We start from the raw sequence: 15,208 nt of genomic DNA, 5'->3' as shown, positions 1-15,208 counted from the left end.
ATTTTTTTTTTTTTTTTTTTTTTTTTTTTGTCAAATCATAAGAAATGAGATGCCACCTGTGGTCCCAATTGACAAAGATTAAGGAAGGTAAATGTATAGTATTTCCCTTTCTCTATATACCTCTACCTCTGATTTGTTTCCTTTTTCCAGGTTCTCCCTTAATAAAATAGTCTTCCCTCTAATTTGATGAACCTTATTCTTAGGAATTTAAAAACTCTGTCTTCAGCTTTCAAAATGATTCTCATTTCTGTTTCTTAGTTTTCATTCTGCAGTCTTTTTTGGTTTCTTAGCATTTTAGACTTGATCTGCCAATAACACAGAGTTTAATTGCCCTTATCTAATCTCCATGGCAGTATTTTACTACTACTACTGGCTTTCAGATAGTTTTCAGATAGAACGAGAGCACTCATGAATGGAGATGTTTTGTGAATTAGTGACATAATGGTCTTTTTTTCTTTTCATGCATTTGATTTACATGCCACCTCCTCCTTTAATGATTGGAAGATATACCTCTTCCTTTCAGACAGTAGCTAGTAAAAGACTGTATGTTTCTCAAGAGGGCACATTTTACTAGTGCTGAAAATGAATGGAATTATTTTCTATAGAGATTTTGGTTTGCATGAAACAAAAGCTTGGTGTGCAGATTAGTGTGTATTACATTGTAATTTTGTTTTGTCTCCAGTTACCTGTAATATCCTTTTGGAAAATGGCAGTATAACACATCATATCCGCAAATACAGTTGATCCTTGGGCAACACAGGTTTCAACTCTGTGGGTCCACTTATAATGCAGATTTCTTTCAATAAATATATTGTAAAATTTTGTGGAGGTTTGCAATAATTTGTTAACTCTCAGACTGCATAGCATAGAAATTACTAAAAAAATTAAGAAAAAGTTAGATATGTTATTAGTATGTAAGCTACATGTAGATCATAGTGTATTTTATTCTTTACTGCCATAAGACATACACAAATCTGTATAAAAAGTTACAATTTATCGAAACATACACACACAAACGCAGATCTTAATGGCGCCTTTCGCAGTCGAGAGAAATGTAAGCATGTAAAGATAAAATATTAAATTGTAATTGCATAAATTAATTGTACTACATACTGTACTATATATTGCATAGCCACCTCCTTTTGCTGTTCTAGTGAGCTTAAGTATTATGAGTATCCACTTAAAATGCCATGTAACGCTGTCATTTCCACGTGATTTCCACGTCATTTCCATGTCATTTCCACGTGAGCAGTTCATCTCTCCTGTCAATTGTATAGTGCATAAAAAGTGATCTCTTGTGGTTTTCATGTATTTTTTGTGTTTAGTGCAATACTATAAACCTTGAATAACACTCTGGGACCCATACAAGGTGTCACTAGTGATGTTGGAAGTGCTGTCAAGTAGCAGAGAAGAGTAATGACATTACAAGAAAAAGTTGATTGCTTGATATGTGCTGTAGATTGAGGTTTGCAGCTGTGGTTGCAAGATTAACAAATCTAGCTTTTATAAAAAAAGAAAAGGAAATCCATGAAGCTGTTATTGCAGCTATGCCAGCAGTTATGAAAATCTTACACTTTTTGCAAAATACCATTTTATGTACTATTAAAAATACAGCTTTTATGTGGGTACAGGCTTGCTGTTAGAAAGACATTCCTATAGACTCTAATGTGAATCAAGACAAAGCAAAGTCATTATATAACAACTCAAAGTAAAAGAAAAGTAAAGGGTCTAACACTGAAGAATTTAATGCCAGCAAAGGATAGTTTGATAATTTGAGAAAGAGGTTTGGCTTAAAGAAAGTCAAGACAACAGCAGAAGCAGCTTCTGCCAACCAAGAGGGAGCAGAAGAGTTTCTAGGTGCCATTAAGAAAATCATTTAGGAGAGAGGCTATCTGCCTGAACAGGTTTTTAATGTTGACAGAAGTGCCCTATTCTGGGGGGGAAAAGTGCCACGAAGGACATTTGTAAATAAGAAAAAGAAATGTGCACCAGGATTTGAGACAAGAAGGGATAAGCCAACTCCATTGCTTTGTGCAAATGCAGTTGGGTTTATGATGAGGACTGCCTTCTGCTTTTATCTGTCTTGAAGGGAAAGTTGAATACCAACTGCCAGTCTTTTGGATGTACAGTAAGAAGGTCTGGATAATGAGAACCCTTTTTCTGGATTGGTTCCATCAATGCTTTGTCCCTGAAGTTAGGAAGTACCTTGCCAATAAGGAACTGCTTTTTAAAGTTCTTTTCATATTGGACAAATGCCCCTGGCCACCCACAACCTTGTGAGTTCAACACCAAAGGAGTTGAAATGGTCTACTTGCCCTAAACACAGCATCTCTAGTTCAGCCTCTAGATTGGAGGGTCATGAGGAACTTTAAGTCTCATTACATACCATACTTTATGGAAAGGATCACCAACGCCTTGGAAGAGAATGCCAATAGAGAGGACATCATGAAGTTCTGGTAGGATTATATCATTGAAGATGCCATCATCATTATAGAAAAGGCCATAAAAGCTGTCAAGCCCTAAAACTGTATCCAGACGTTGTGCTTGATTTCACAGGATTATGATAGAGCCAGTCAAGAAAGTATGAAACAGATTGTAGATATGGCTAAAAAGGTGAGGGTGAAGGGTTTCAAGATATGGATCTTGAGGAAATTCAAGAGCTAATAGACACCACACCAGAGGAATTAACAGGAGACAACTTGATGGAAATAGGTGCTTCCAAACCAGTGCCAGAAAATGAGGAAGAAGACATAAAGGCCACAAAACAAGTCAACACCAGACAATCTGATAGAAGGGTTTTAGTTGTTAAAGACAGCTGTTAACTTCTTTTATAACATGGACCATTCTCTGATAGGGGTACTGAAAATAAAGCAAACAGTAGAAGAAGGGTTGGTACCATATAGAAATATTTTTAGAGAAATGAAGAAGCAAAATAATCCAGACAGAAATTACATTGTGTTTCCACAAAGGTACATCAAGTGTGCCTGTGTCTCCTGCCTCCTCTTCTACCTCCTCTGCCTCTACCACTGCTGAGACAGCAAGACCAACCCCTCCCCTTCTTCCTCTGCCTCAGCCTACCCAATATGAAGATGATGAGGATGAAGACCTTTATGATTATCCACTTCTACTTAATGATGAATAGTAAATATATTTTCTCTTCCTTTTGATTTTCTTAATAACATTTATTTTCTTTTCTTTTTACTTTCTTTTTTTGAGACAGGGTCTCACTTTATCACCCAGGCTCAAGTGCAGTGGCGCCATCATGGGTCACTGTAGCCTCAACCTCCTGGGCTCAAGTCATCCTCCCACCTCAGCCTCCCTAGTAGCTGGGACTACAGGTGCATGCCACCGTGCTCTGCTAATTTTTTTAAAAGAAATTTTTGTAGAGACGAGGTCTCACTATGTCACCAGGCTGGTCTCCAACTCCTGAACTCAAGCGATCCACCTGCCTCTGCCCAATGTGATTACAGGCATGATCCACCATGCCTGGTCTTAATAACATTTTCTTTTCTCTAGCTTACTCTATTGTAAGAAGAGAACATATACATATAACATATAAAATATGTGTTAATTGACTGTTTATGTTATTGGTAAGGCTTCTGGTCAATAGTAGGCTATTAGTAGTTCAGTTTTTATGGAGTCAAAAAAAGTTCTATGCAGATTTTTGACTGTGCCCCTAACACCTGTGTTGTTTAAGGTCAGCTGTATTTGCCTTTTGTTGTAGTGGTCATGTATTTCAGAAACTCTGCATTCTTTTTACTTATTACATGGCTGTTGTTTATTGTTTAAGAAAGACTTATAAGTTCTGGGTTGTGAGCAATACTATGAAATGGGTAGGTACATTTTTGCTAGAGGTTATTTGGAATTGTGTTTATAACCAGCTTCACTATGCATAGTTTTAATAATATAAAAATATACAATAATATTCCCTTACATAGCTCTTTTATCTACTTCTAAACACTAACTTTACATGTACTATGTTTAGAATTAAGCCGAATATAATAAGAAAACTTCCAGAGTTTTAGAAATGTTCGCTTAACAGTTTTCTGTACTTAAATTATCAGAGTAGTAATAATCTCAGTGTAATTATAACAGCAACTACCTACCTCTCTTAGTTATATCTACTTACCTATATATTTGTATATTTTCTACACTACTAAGAAGTCTCTCATTTATATTTCTCACACAGAATTTGATTGATATTTGTCCCTTTTGCCCATTCTTTTGTATAGGTTGGGCGTATTTTTGGATATTTTCCAAAAGATTTAATCCAGGTAGTCCATGAATATACCAAAGAAGAGCTACGAGTTCCAGCAGATGTAAGTTGTGGATTTCTGTCTTGTCCTCCGTTGTAAGTTGGCTTATAAGTGACTACCTAGAAAAGAAGAAAAATTTCAAAATAATTTCAATGAGATTTTATCATAATCTGATAGTTATCTAATATATTGAAATAAATGTTGTTTAGATATTCTTATGTAAGGCTGTGTACTCTTTTTTTGTTTGTTTGTTTGAGTTGGAGTCTCGCTCTGTCGCCCAGGCTGGAATGCAGTGGTGCAATCTCGGCTCACTGCAGGCTCCGCCTCCTGGGTTCACGCCTTTCTCCTGCCTCTGCCTCCCATCTAGCTGGGACTGCAGGCGCCTGCCACCACACCCAGCTAATTTTTTGTATTTTTAGTAGAGATGGGGTTTCATTGTTAGCCAGGATGGTCTTGATCTCCTGACCTCATGATCCGCCCACCTCAGCCTCCCAAAGTGTGCTGGGATTACAGGCGTGAGCCACCACTGCTGGCCAAGGCCGTGTACTCTTATACAAGGCTTCTCTTTCCTGCTTCATATGTGAAAAATTAAGAGTTCTGTAGTTTTGTATTTACTTATTAATGTTAGACGGTAAATAATTTCATTTCACAAGCAAAAGGAGAAATTTGAAAACTACTTATTGGATAGCTGTTAGACATTTTAAGGATACAGAAATCAGGTTAAATTAATTAAGCTCTAATTTTATACTGAGCCAGAAATGCAAACTTACAAAGGTTTTCTTCTTATTGACTCCTTAGTGATTTAAGGGATTATAGTTATAGATTTAGAAAAGGGAACCAGAGAATTTCAGGTAAGGTCCAGTCTCGTATCTGTAAGGCGCTAACTACACATTCTAAGAGCATTTATCTATAGCGCACAATGGCTTTATGACTAAAAGGATTTAAATATATTTAATATTTAAATATTTAAAAAATTGGCTCAGAAGTGTGCATGATGGAAAGGGGGAAATCATTCATCTCTGGTATACTGGACAGGTCTCCCCAGAAGATTGTGAATGTTTAGTTAGGGGAAGAAAAGTATCTTTGTTGTTTTTTTAACTTTTCCATCATTTTATGGCTCCTTGTGTGTCAATTTGCTTACTGGTGGAGGAAAGGAAAAATATAGATTTACTCAATATTCCTGAAAGCAGATCTTAGTGACTGCCTAGAATGCTTATTTGGAGTCAGGTACCTACCTTAGCGAACCTTGTTTTCAAGTTGTTCTTGTGGCAGTAGTAAAATGGGAAGCCTCCTTTACACCATTCTTTGTTCTCTTACATTTTTATATCTCATGCATGTGTATCTCAGTAAGTTCCTTCTGAAGCTGGTTTATCTTTCCCAGTCCAAGGAAAATATGAGTCCCAAATCCATGTAGACTGAGAACCTGACAGCCAGGTGATTCTGCCTGTTTCTGACTGGGGGAGCAGAAGTATGACATAGAGGGCACAATGTAGAGAAGCTGATGGCCTTTCAGCTCCTTCTGGATGCGTTATTATGAAGTGAATTCCCAGAACACCAGGCATAGATGTTGGGAGTTGGGGAACCCAATAAATGACACCTCACTTTTCCCCACCTGTGCTCAAAACAAATTGAGAGACCCAGAAATTGGGCAAATAGGAGATCAAAATGACCCCGTTATTTACTGATAAAGCTGTTTGGAGTGTGCAGAACTAATGGGCTTTCTAACATGGCAGTCTAAACTAAGATGGACTTATCCAGTCACAGACAGAGCTACCCAACTAGGGGTCTCCCCAGGCGGGACAGTCTCTGTCAAATGGACAGCATGGAGGAGCAGAATATGTGTTTTCTCTCCAGCAGGTCCCAAACAGAAAACAGGAATGGGACTGAGCAAACTCACCAGCCACATGAATCATTCTTCCCCTGGGGAAGAGAGAATGAAGGGAAGCCAGGAGTATTACTCAGATGGGAAAGTGGGTTCCAGTGTCCTATCCACCCACTGCCCAAGAACAGTCAGTGCCCAGTGTTGATGCAAAAGCTCCTCTAGAGCCAAACGTGAATTTGAGATTATCTCAATCATTAACATGGATAAGAGTTTGCTCTGGTGACACTTGGCTGTTGACACACTAATGTTTTTCTTTTTCTTGCAGGAGACGGATTTTGTTTGTTTTGATGGAGGAAGAGATGATTTTGATAATTATAATGTAGAAGAACTTTTAGGGTTTTTGGAACTGTACAATTCTGCAGCTGGAGATTCCGAGAAAGCTGTAGAAAAAACTTCACAGGATATGGAAAAAAACTCTGAATTATCTACGGAAAGGGAACCTGAACCTGAACCAGTAGAAGCCAACTCAGAGGAAAGCGATAGTGTATTCTCAGAAAACACTGAGGATCTTCAGGAACAGTTTACAACTCAGAAGCACCACTCCCACGCAAACAGCCAAGCAGATCATGCTCAGGGAGAGCAGCCTTCATTTGAATCTTTTGAAGAAATGCTGCAAGATAAACTAAAAGTGCCAGAAAGTGAAAACAACAAAACCAGCAATAGTTCTCAGGTCTCAAATGAACAGGATAAGATTGATGCCTATAAACTTTTGAAAAAAGAAATGACTCTAGACTTGAAAACCAAATTTGGCTCAACAGCTGATGCACTTGTATCTGATGATGAGACAACCAGACTTGTTACTTCATTAGAAGATGATTTTGATGAGGAATTGGATGCTGAGTATTATGCAGTTGGAAAGGAACATGAGGAGAACCAAGAAGACTTTGATGAGTTGCCATTACTTACCTTTACAGATGGGGAAGATGTGAAAACTCCAGCAAAGTCTGGAGTTGAGAAATATCCAACAGATAAAGAGCAGAATTCAAATGAAGAGGATAAGATTGAGCTAACTGTGCCCCCTGGCATCAAAAATGATGATAAAAATATACTAACAACCTGGGGGGACACTATCTTCTCTATTGTCACAGGAGGTGAAGAAAATAGAGGTACGATGGATTTAGAGAGCTCTAGTTCAGAGGAAGAAAAAGATGATGATGATGCATTAGTCCCAGAGAGCAGACTGGGGAAACCACAGTCAGCAACAGATTATAGTGACCCTGACAATGTAGATGATGGTCTTTTGATTGTAGATGTTCCTAAAACAAATAATGACAAAGACCCGGAAGTAAACACAGACCATCACATTAAAGGAAAAGGGAGGGGAGTTCAGGAATCCAAGAGGGGCCTGGTACAAGATGAGACAGAATTAGAGGATGAAAAGCAAGAAGGCATGACTGTGCACAGTTCTGCTCACAGCAATAACCTCAACTCTATGCCAGCTGCTGAAAAGGGTAAAGACTCATTAAAATCAGCTTATGATGATAAAGCAAATGACCTAAAAGGAGCAGCTATTCATATCTCAAAAGGAATGCTCCGTGAAGAAAAGCCTGGAGAGCAGATTTTGGAAGGTGGCTCAGAGAGTGAATCTGCACAGAAAGCTGCAGGGAATCAAATGAATGACAAAAAGATTCAACAGGAATCCTTGCGTAATGCACCACTCATGGGAGATAACCACCCTAACGCATCCAGAGACAGTGTGGAGGGAGACGCTTTGGTTAATGGGGCCAAACCTCACACGCTTTCACTGGAGCATCAACGTGAGGAATTGAAAGAGGAATTAGTTCTTAAAACTCAAAATCAACCTAGATTCTCCTCTCCAGATGAGATTGATTTGCCCAGAGAACTGAAAGATGAGGTTCCCATTCTGGGAGGAAATCTTTCCTGGCAACAAGAAAGAGATGTGGCTGCCACAGTCAATAAGCAAATGAGTGAGAAGATAAGGCTGTCTGAGGGAGAAGCCGAAGAGGACTCCTTGGATGAAGAGTTTTTTCATCACAAGGCAATGCAGGGCACACAGAGAGTAGGACAGACAGACCAAACTGACAGCACAGGAGGACCAGCTTTCCTTTCTGAAGCAGAAGAGGACGATTATCCCTCTGAAGAACTACTAGAGGATGAAAACGCTGTAAGTGCAAAACGGTCTAAAGAAGAAAACCCTGGGAATCAGGGCAGGCAGTTTGATGTTAATCTGCAAGTCCCTGACAGAGCGGTTTTAGGGACCATTCATCCAGATCCAGAAATTGAAGAAAGCAAGCAAGAAACTAGCATGATTTTAGATAGTGACAAAAAAAGTGACACTGCTGCCAAAGGGGTCAACACAGGAGGCAGGGAACCAAATACAGTGGTGGGAAAAGAACGCCCTCTGGCAGATGAGAAAGCACAGAGGCAATCTGAAGGAAGTGACTTTTCTGACAGCATAAAAACTCAGACTCCAGAATTAGGTGAAATGTTTCAGAATAAAGATTCTGATTATCTGAAGAACAACAACCCTGAGGAACATCTGAAGACCTCAGGGCTTGCAGGGAAGCTTGAGGGAGAACTCTCAAAAGAGGACCATGAGAACACAGAGAAATACGTGGGCACAGAAAGCCAGGGTTCTGCTGCTACACACCCTGAAGATGACTTGTTCCTCTGGACTCCACATACAAGTGTAGAGCCAGAGTATAGTTACAAGAGGGAGGACTTGCTTATCATAAGCAGCTTCTTTAAAGAGCAACAGTCTTTGCAGCGGTTCAAGAAGTACCTTAATGCCTATGAGATGGAAGCCTTGCTACAAGAAATGTCATCAAAACTGAAGTCAGCACAGCAGGAGAGCCTGCCCTATAATATGGAAAAAGTCCTAGATAAGGTCTTCCGTGCTTCTGAGTCACAAATTCTGAGCATAGCAGAAAAAATGCTTGATGCTTATGTGGACGAACATAGAGATCTGGGAATGCAGGTCATATTTGAAGAGGCTGCAGTGCTTGATGACATTCAAGACCTCATCTATTTTGTCAGGTACAAGCACTCCACAGCAGAGGAGACAGCCACACTGGTGATGGCACCACCTGTAGAGGAAGGCTTGGGTGGAGCAATGGAAGGTGAGGTGCCTATGGTCTTGCAGAATTGGGCTGGAGAACCAGGCGGGTGGGTCGCTGAGGTGCCTCCTATCTTGTGAAGCTCTGTTCAGTTTCCAGTGTGCCTAAAGGAGAGGGACAACACAGGGAGGTCCGCATGTTCCTTCCTGCCTTCTTTCTTTTAGGCTGGAGCATGGAGAAGGATTTCTTGCTGTTTCCCTTAGAATAGTTGAGACTGGTTAGCATTTTCAAAAGGAAACTTTGTAAAAACCTAAAGAGAGAGATATAAACCAGAAAATAATGTACAAAATACAAATGTCATGTAAAATTATGAAAGGGTTTTATTGAACACAATTTTTCAATTGTAAAATAACTGCTCTCTAACCATGGATTGACTGGTATAACTTTTAGATCAATGTCTTGGCTAAATTCCTATGTTCTCCCCAATTTTGTCTTTTGTGGATGGCTTGTCCTTCCTGTTTCTTGGGAGCGCTTACTCCAGTTAAACCTTCCGGGGCCATAAAGGTCTTGCATTCAGATTAATCAAGGTTGGGACAGGGATGCCTTCTAATGCAGTGCTTGATGCGTGGAAGCCATTCAGTTGAATTAACCCTGAGCCAATATCCTGACATAAGCATTCTGATTCCTAGTTCCTTGTTCTGTTCTCTGCATCTGAGCTTTTCTCTTTCTTTTCTTTTCCTTTACCCACCCTTCCTTCCTTCCTTCCTTCCTTCCTCTTTCTTTTTTTTTTTTTTTTTTTTTTTTCTTAAGACAGGATCTCACCCTGTCACCCAGGCTGGAGTGCAATGGCATGATCATAGCTTATTGCAGCCTCCAACTCCTAGGCCCAAGCAAACCTCTCATTTCAGCCTGTAGTAGGCATGCATCACTGTGCCCAACTAATTTTTTATTTATTGTAGAGACAGGGTCTTGATATATTACCCAGGCCGATCTTGAACTCTTGGCCTCGATTGACCCTCCTACTTTGGCCTCCCAAAGTACTGGGATTACAGGTGTGAGCTACCGCACCTGGTGTATCCCAGCTTTTCAGACAGATGTATCTGAATTGAGAGTATCAAGGGGACAGGAAGCCACAGGAAAATGTACTATTCCAGAGTGCTAATTTTTCCTGAGAGTTGGGGGAGGAGAACTTTTTTGCATTTAATTAAAACATGTATTTTGGATAAGAAGGCAATATTCAGATGAATTTTCAGGGTAAAATATCAGGCTACAAGGAAATTCACCTTTGCTGTGGATCACATTGGACTGTCCCCTGAGCCTCTTAGGAAAGGAGATGGCTTCACTTTCTTTGACTCTTAGAGGTACTTTGAAAGTATTCAAAGGACATTTCAGCAAGCTGCCCTGGCATGGAATGTCCCTGTCTGTACTAGTTCTGTGAGAAAGGCATGCTTGTGTATGCAAGAGTTCATGTTACTTCTCTGCAGAATAGATGTTTCACATTTCTGCTCTTGAGTAGAATTCTCTTTTGCAAATTTATTTGTGTGGGCATAGGTTGATTTGCCAAGGAAAGATGTTACTGAAGTCCCTACCATAAATATATTTATGAAATACTCCTCTGTAGATTTTATGTAGATTAGTCATCCTTTAAATGGAATAAAGTGAAACTCTTATTTCCCTGCCCAGTTATGCTCCATGGGATGCCCATGCATGGAGGGCAATGTTGAGGTGCCCTGGAGCTGGTATGGTCAGTGGGATTACCCTAACAGGTAATGTCATCAAGTTGTGCTAACCCAGTGTGTTCTTCTCACCTATAGAGATGCAACCACTGCATGAAGATAATTTCTCACAAGAGAACACAGCAGAACTTAACGTGCAGGTTTCTGAAGAGCCCACCCATTTGGGCCAGCATGTGATTGGGGACACTCATGCCTCGGAAGTTTCAACGAAGCCAAATGCTGAGAAAGACTTGGACCAGCATGTGATCCGGGACACTCATGCCTCGGAAGTGTCACCGAAGCCAAATGCTGAGAAAGACTTGGACCAGCATGTGATCCGGGACACTCATGCCTCGGAAGTGTCACCGAAGCCAAATGCTGAGAAAGACTTGGACTGGCGTGTGATCCGGGACACTCATGCCTCGGAAGTGTCACCAAAGCCAAATACTGAGAAAGACTTGGACCCAGGTAAAGCTTGCTAATTTTTTTCTACAAAGTGGAGACATCATAAAGAAGGCCTTCTAGGAGATTCATTGTCAAAGGTAGGAGCTAGAGACTTGTTAAACTCAAATGAAAAAAGGATCCCAGAGCTAATTGAGAGAAAAGCAGGCGTCAAGACAGATGGAGATCAAAAATAGGAAAGACACCAGAGGCTGTAACTAACCTACAAACCAGTGTTTGGCTGTCACTATCTTGTGTAAATTATTTCAATCTAAAATATTATTCTTAAAAGGCCTTATGCTCTAAAACAGTAGTTTTCAACCAGACCAGCAGCATCAGAAACTCTGGGGGTGGGACCAGCAGTCTGTGTTTAACAAGCCTTCCAGGAAAGACTGACCTGATGCAAATTACGGTTGGAGAACCACTGCTCTAAAACTCACAAATTCAGTTTTTCCTCTGCTTTACCCCTCTCTTTCCAAATAAAATACAGTGCAATGCAGTTCTTTTTTTGATTTGCTATCTGGACTTGGTAAATAAAACTTCTTAAAATACAGTGAAGGGGTCCAAGTATGTTTATAGCATAAGCTCATAGGAGACAGTACAGAACACTGTAGTGTGTAATAGTCCAGGATAGACTGACTGACACAAAGAGTATTTCACCACAGTGCACAGTAAACATCCAGTGAGAGATGAGAATGTTTACTTTCCAGGCACAGTACCTAATATTTAGTGGATATTCAGTCAGTATTTTTTTAAAAGAGAAACCATTCTTATTCTAAAGCACAAAATATCTATTTTCCTCCCAATTCCAGGGCCAATTACAGGAGAAGACACTCCTATGGATGCTATTGATGCAAACAAGCAACTAGAGACAGCTGCCGAAGAGCCAGCAAGTGTCACAGCTTTGGAAAATGCAATCCTTCTAATGTATTCATTCATATTTTATTTAACTAAGTTGGTAAGTTTGACACATAGTTTTTTTTTTTAACTAAAATGTTGATTATTACAGTTTTTAAGTTGATTTTGAGCATGAGGTGAAGAACTTAAATTGTCTTTATGAACATGACTCTTGATCCTTTGAGGAGAGAGCTTGAAATGAGCCACAGGTGTGTGGCTTTAATGCGCTCTTAGTTCAGCACATGCGGAGGCTTTGCTGTATGCTGGAGCTAGGCACAGGCACACCTGTCAAACATGGTTCTTCCTTTCAGGAACCTTTCAATTTAGCCAGGAGAGAAGGACATTCACTTGAAATGTAATATGATAATGGGCAGGAAGAGAAGTATTTACCTGATGGTAGAACAATCGATGGCATAAATTGGTTCATTGTGGAGGGAGAGTGGTAGGAAAGGCCAGAAGTTTGCTGAGACATGCTTTAAGCAGAGTTGAAAGATAGATGGGAGCTTGACTTGGAGTTGTCAAATAGAAGGGCTAGGGGAGGGAGATGGGCGGGGGTGGGGCGGGCAGCATGCAGTCAGGCAGAAAACACATTCAGAGAAATGGAGGCATGAAGAAAAGGTTATTTGGGGAAGTCAGGGAAGCATGGGTAGTTGGTGTTTTCTTTTGTTGTTGTTTTTTTTTTAAATTAAGACAGGGTCTTGCTCTGTAGCCCAGGCAAGAGTGCATTGGCGCAATCTCAGTTCACTGCAGCCTCTGCCTCCTGGGCTCAGTGATCCTCCTGCCTCAGCCCCATGAGTAGCTGGGATCACAAGTGCGCACAACCATGCCTGGCTATTTTTTGTAGAGGTGGGGTTTTGCCATGTTGCCCAGGCTGGTCTCGAACTCCTGAGCCCATGGGAGCCCACCTTGGCCTCCCAAAGTGCTGGGATTACAGGCAAGAGCCACTATTCCCCGCCAGTTGGTGGTGTTAAAGCGTGGAGTTAAGATTAGCTGGGCAGGGTGGGGCACACCTGTGATCCCAACTACTTGGGAGGCTGAGGCAGGAGAATCACTTGAGCCCGGGAGGCAGAGGTTGCAGTTAGCTGAGATCGTGCCACTGCCCTCCAGCCTGGGCAACGGAGCAAGACCCTGTCTCAGAAAAAATAAAAATAAAAAAGTATGGAGTTAAGAGGGGGAAAATCTGTTGGAGGGACGCAGGGAAAGTCAGAAAGGAAATAAGGAAATTGTGTGCCATGGTGAGTGGTCAGACCATTGTTGGCAGAGATCCTTGGAAGATTTTAAGCAGGAAAGGGATTGTCAGGTCTGCTTCTTAGCAAGAGTCACTTACGGCAGAATATTTATTCAGATCTTTCTAAAGGGAGCCATGCTCCAAATGAGACATTTAATGTCTAGAAGCTTATCTAGGCTTTTTAGGACTTAGCTCCCCCTTGTGGTACTTGGTAGAAATTGACATTTTTTTCTTGTTAAATTAGAGGAACAAGCAAGCTCTCGAAGTTGGAGCTCAGGTTGCCCTTAGGGCTACAGAGAAAGTATGCTCCTCACCAAAGCCATTTCCTTTAGGTCCTGTTATTTCAAGACTCGAATAGGAAAGAGCATTTTTGTTGTTTTTCTGTTAAAATCTATGGGTTTCAAGCCAAGATGATTTTATTTCAAATCCCAAAACTATCGATTAGAAGTTTAGGGAAAATTACTAAACTTTGAACCTCAACTTTCTCATCTGAAAAATTTAGATAATACCTACTCCAATTGTTGGTAAGAATTAAATGACATGGTAATGTAAAATGTCTGGTGTAGCATCTGGCATTGTGTAAGATCTCATCCCTCACCTAATTCTCATTTGGATGGTCAAAGGGCATAGAAAGACATTGAATACCTGGGGGTTTTAGGGGAAAGACCACCAGGATGGAAAACAAGTAGGAAATCCAAACCGTTTTTCAGTATTATTCATTTTTGTGCTGGTGATAGTCACCTGGGTAAAGGTGTGTATTTTAATTTGTACAGTTGGAATAATGAAATTTTCAGGGATTAAGACAGTCTCAGAATTCAGAATTTGGTTTTCAGAATGAAATTATCACTTGAAAAATTTAACAGCCCCAGTTGTAGAAGGAATTTTTTATTAATCATATTTCTAGATACACACAGAGCCCTCTTCTAGGCCTGGGTTGGGGCATAATAGGAGTGGTGTAGGATACAATCTGTGATTAGGGGATAACAGGGAATGACCGACATGAATGGCAAGATATAAAGGCACAGTGTTATAAGATGCCGACTTGAGAGGGATTGTCAAAAGAGCATTTTGATGGCTAAATATGTACCAGAAATTGTGCTAGGAATAAAAGATTCCAAGAGGTATAAAGTGTAATTCTGACTTTTGAAAGGCTTAAAAAAACTTCTCAGTAGTCATAGCAATTCCCTGTACTCTAATCCTGCCTTTTTAGGACCTGTGCATCACCAGTTCCTAGTGTGAGCCGCCTACCTTGCAAGGCTATACATTCCTTTGTTGCCTAGTTCATCCTTATACTGACTCCAAATTTTCCTCCATGATTTCCTCTATAGAATCTAATTCTGTTTTTACATAGTAATCGTTTAAATATTTGAAGTTATATTTTAATTTATTTTAGCATTTTATCCTGGAAAATTTCAAATATACAAAAGCAGAGAATCCATGGGACCATCGCCCAATAATTCCCAAAAGTGACTGTCCCATTTTATACTTCCATCAGCAATTAATGAAACTTCCATTTGACCACACCTCCCCTGACACTTGGTATTATCAGTCTTAAATTTTAGCTATCGTAGTGGGTATGTCTTTGCGGTTTTAATTGTAATTCCTGATGATTAACGATACTGAGCACTTTTTCACTGCTTATTGGCCATACTTTTTGTGTGTCAGTTCACTCTGACTAGCTGGAATTCAAATGTCTCACAGCCCTGTGACAACTCTGGGAATTGTCTAGCTTACAGTTGTTCTTTTTTCCTTTAGTTATTCTTTGCCCATCC

The 15,208-nt window shown here is 40.2% G+C and overlaps 1 protein-coding gene across 1 annotated transcript in view; it reads left to right on the top strand.

The window, feature by feature from the left end:
• The window catches only part of MIA3 (MIA SH3 domain ER export factor 3), a 935,339-nt gene that overhangs the window by 885,420 nt on the left and 34,711 nt on the right, over positions 1–15,208 (top strand). Inside the window, exons 4-7 of the mRNA XM_050760985.1 lie at positions 4,233–4,319; positions 6,404–9,218; positions 10,970–11,338; positions 12,124–12,269. Coding sequence (XP_050616942.1) covers positions 4,233–4,319; positions 6,404–9,218; positions 10,970–11,338; positions 12,124–12,269 — 3,417 coding nt within the window. The remainder of the gene's footprint in view (positions 1–4,232; positions 4,320–6,403; positions 9,219–10,969; positions 11,339–12,123; positions 12,270–15,208) is intronic.

Source organism: Macaca thibetana, chromosome 1, assembly GCF_024542745.1.
Source record: "Macaca thibetana thibetana isolate TM-01 chromosome 1, ASM2454274v1, whole genome shotgun sequence".
Taxonomy (NCBI): Eukaryota; Metazoa; Chordata; class Mammalia; order Primates; family Cercopithecidae; genus Macaca; species Macaca thibetana.
This window is presented reverse-complemented; position numbering and strand designations above follow the sequence as displayed.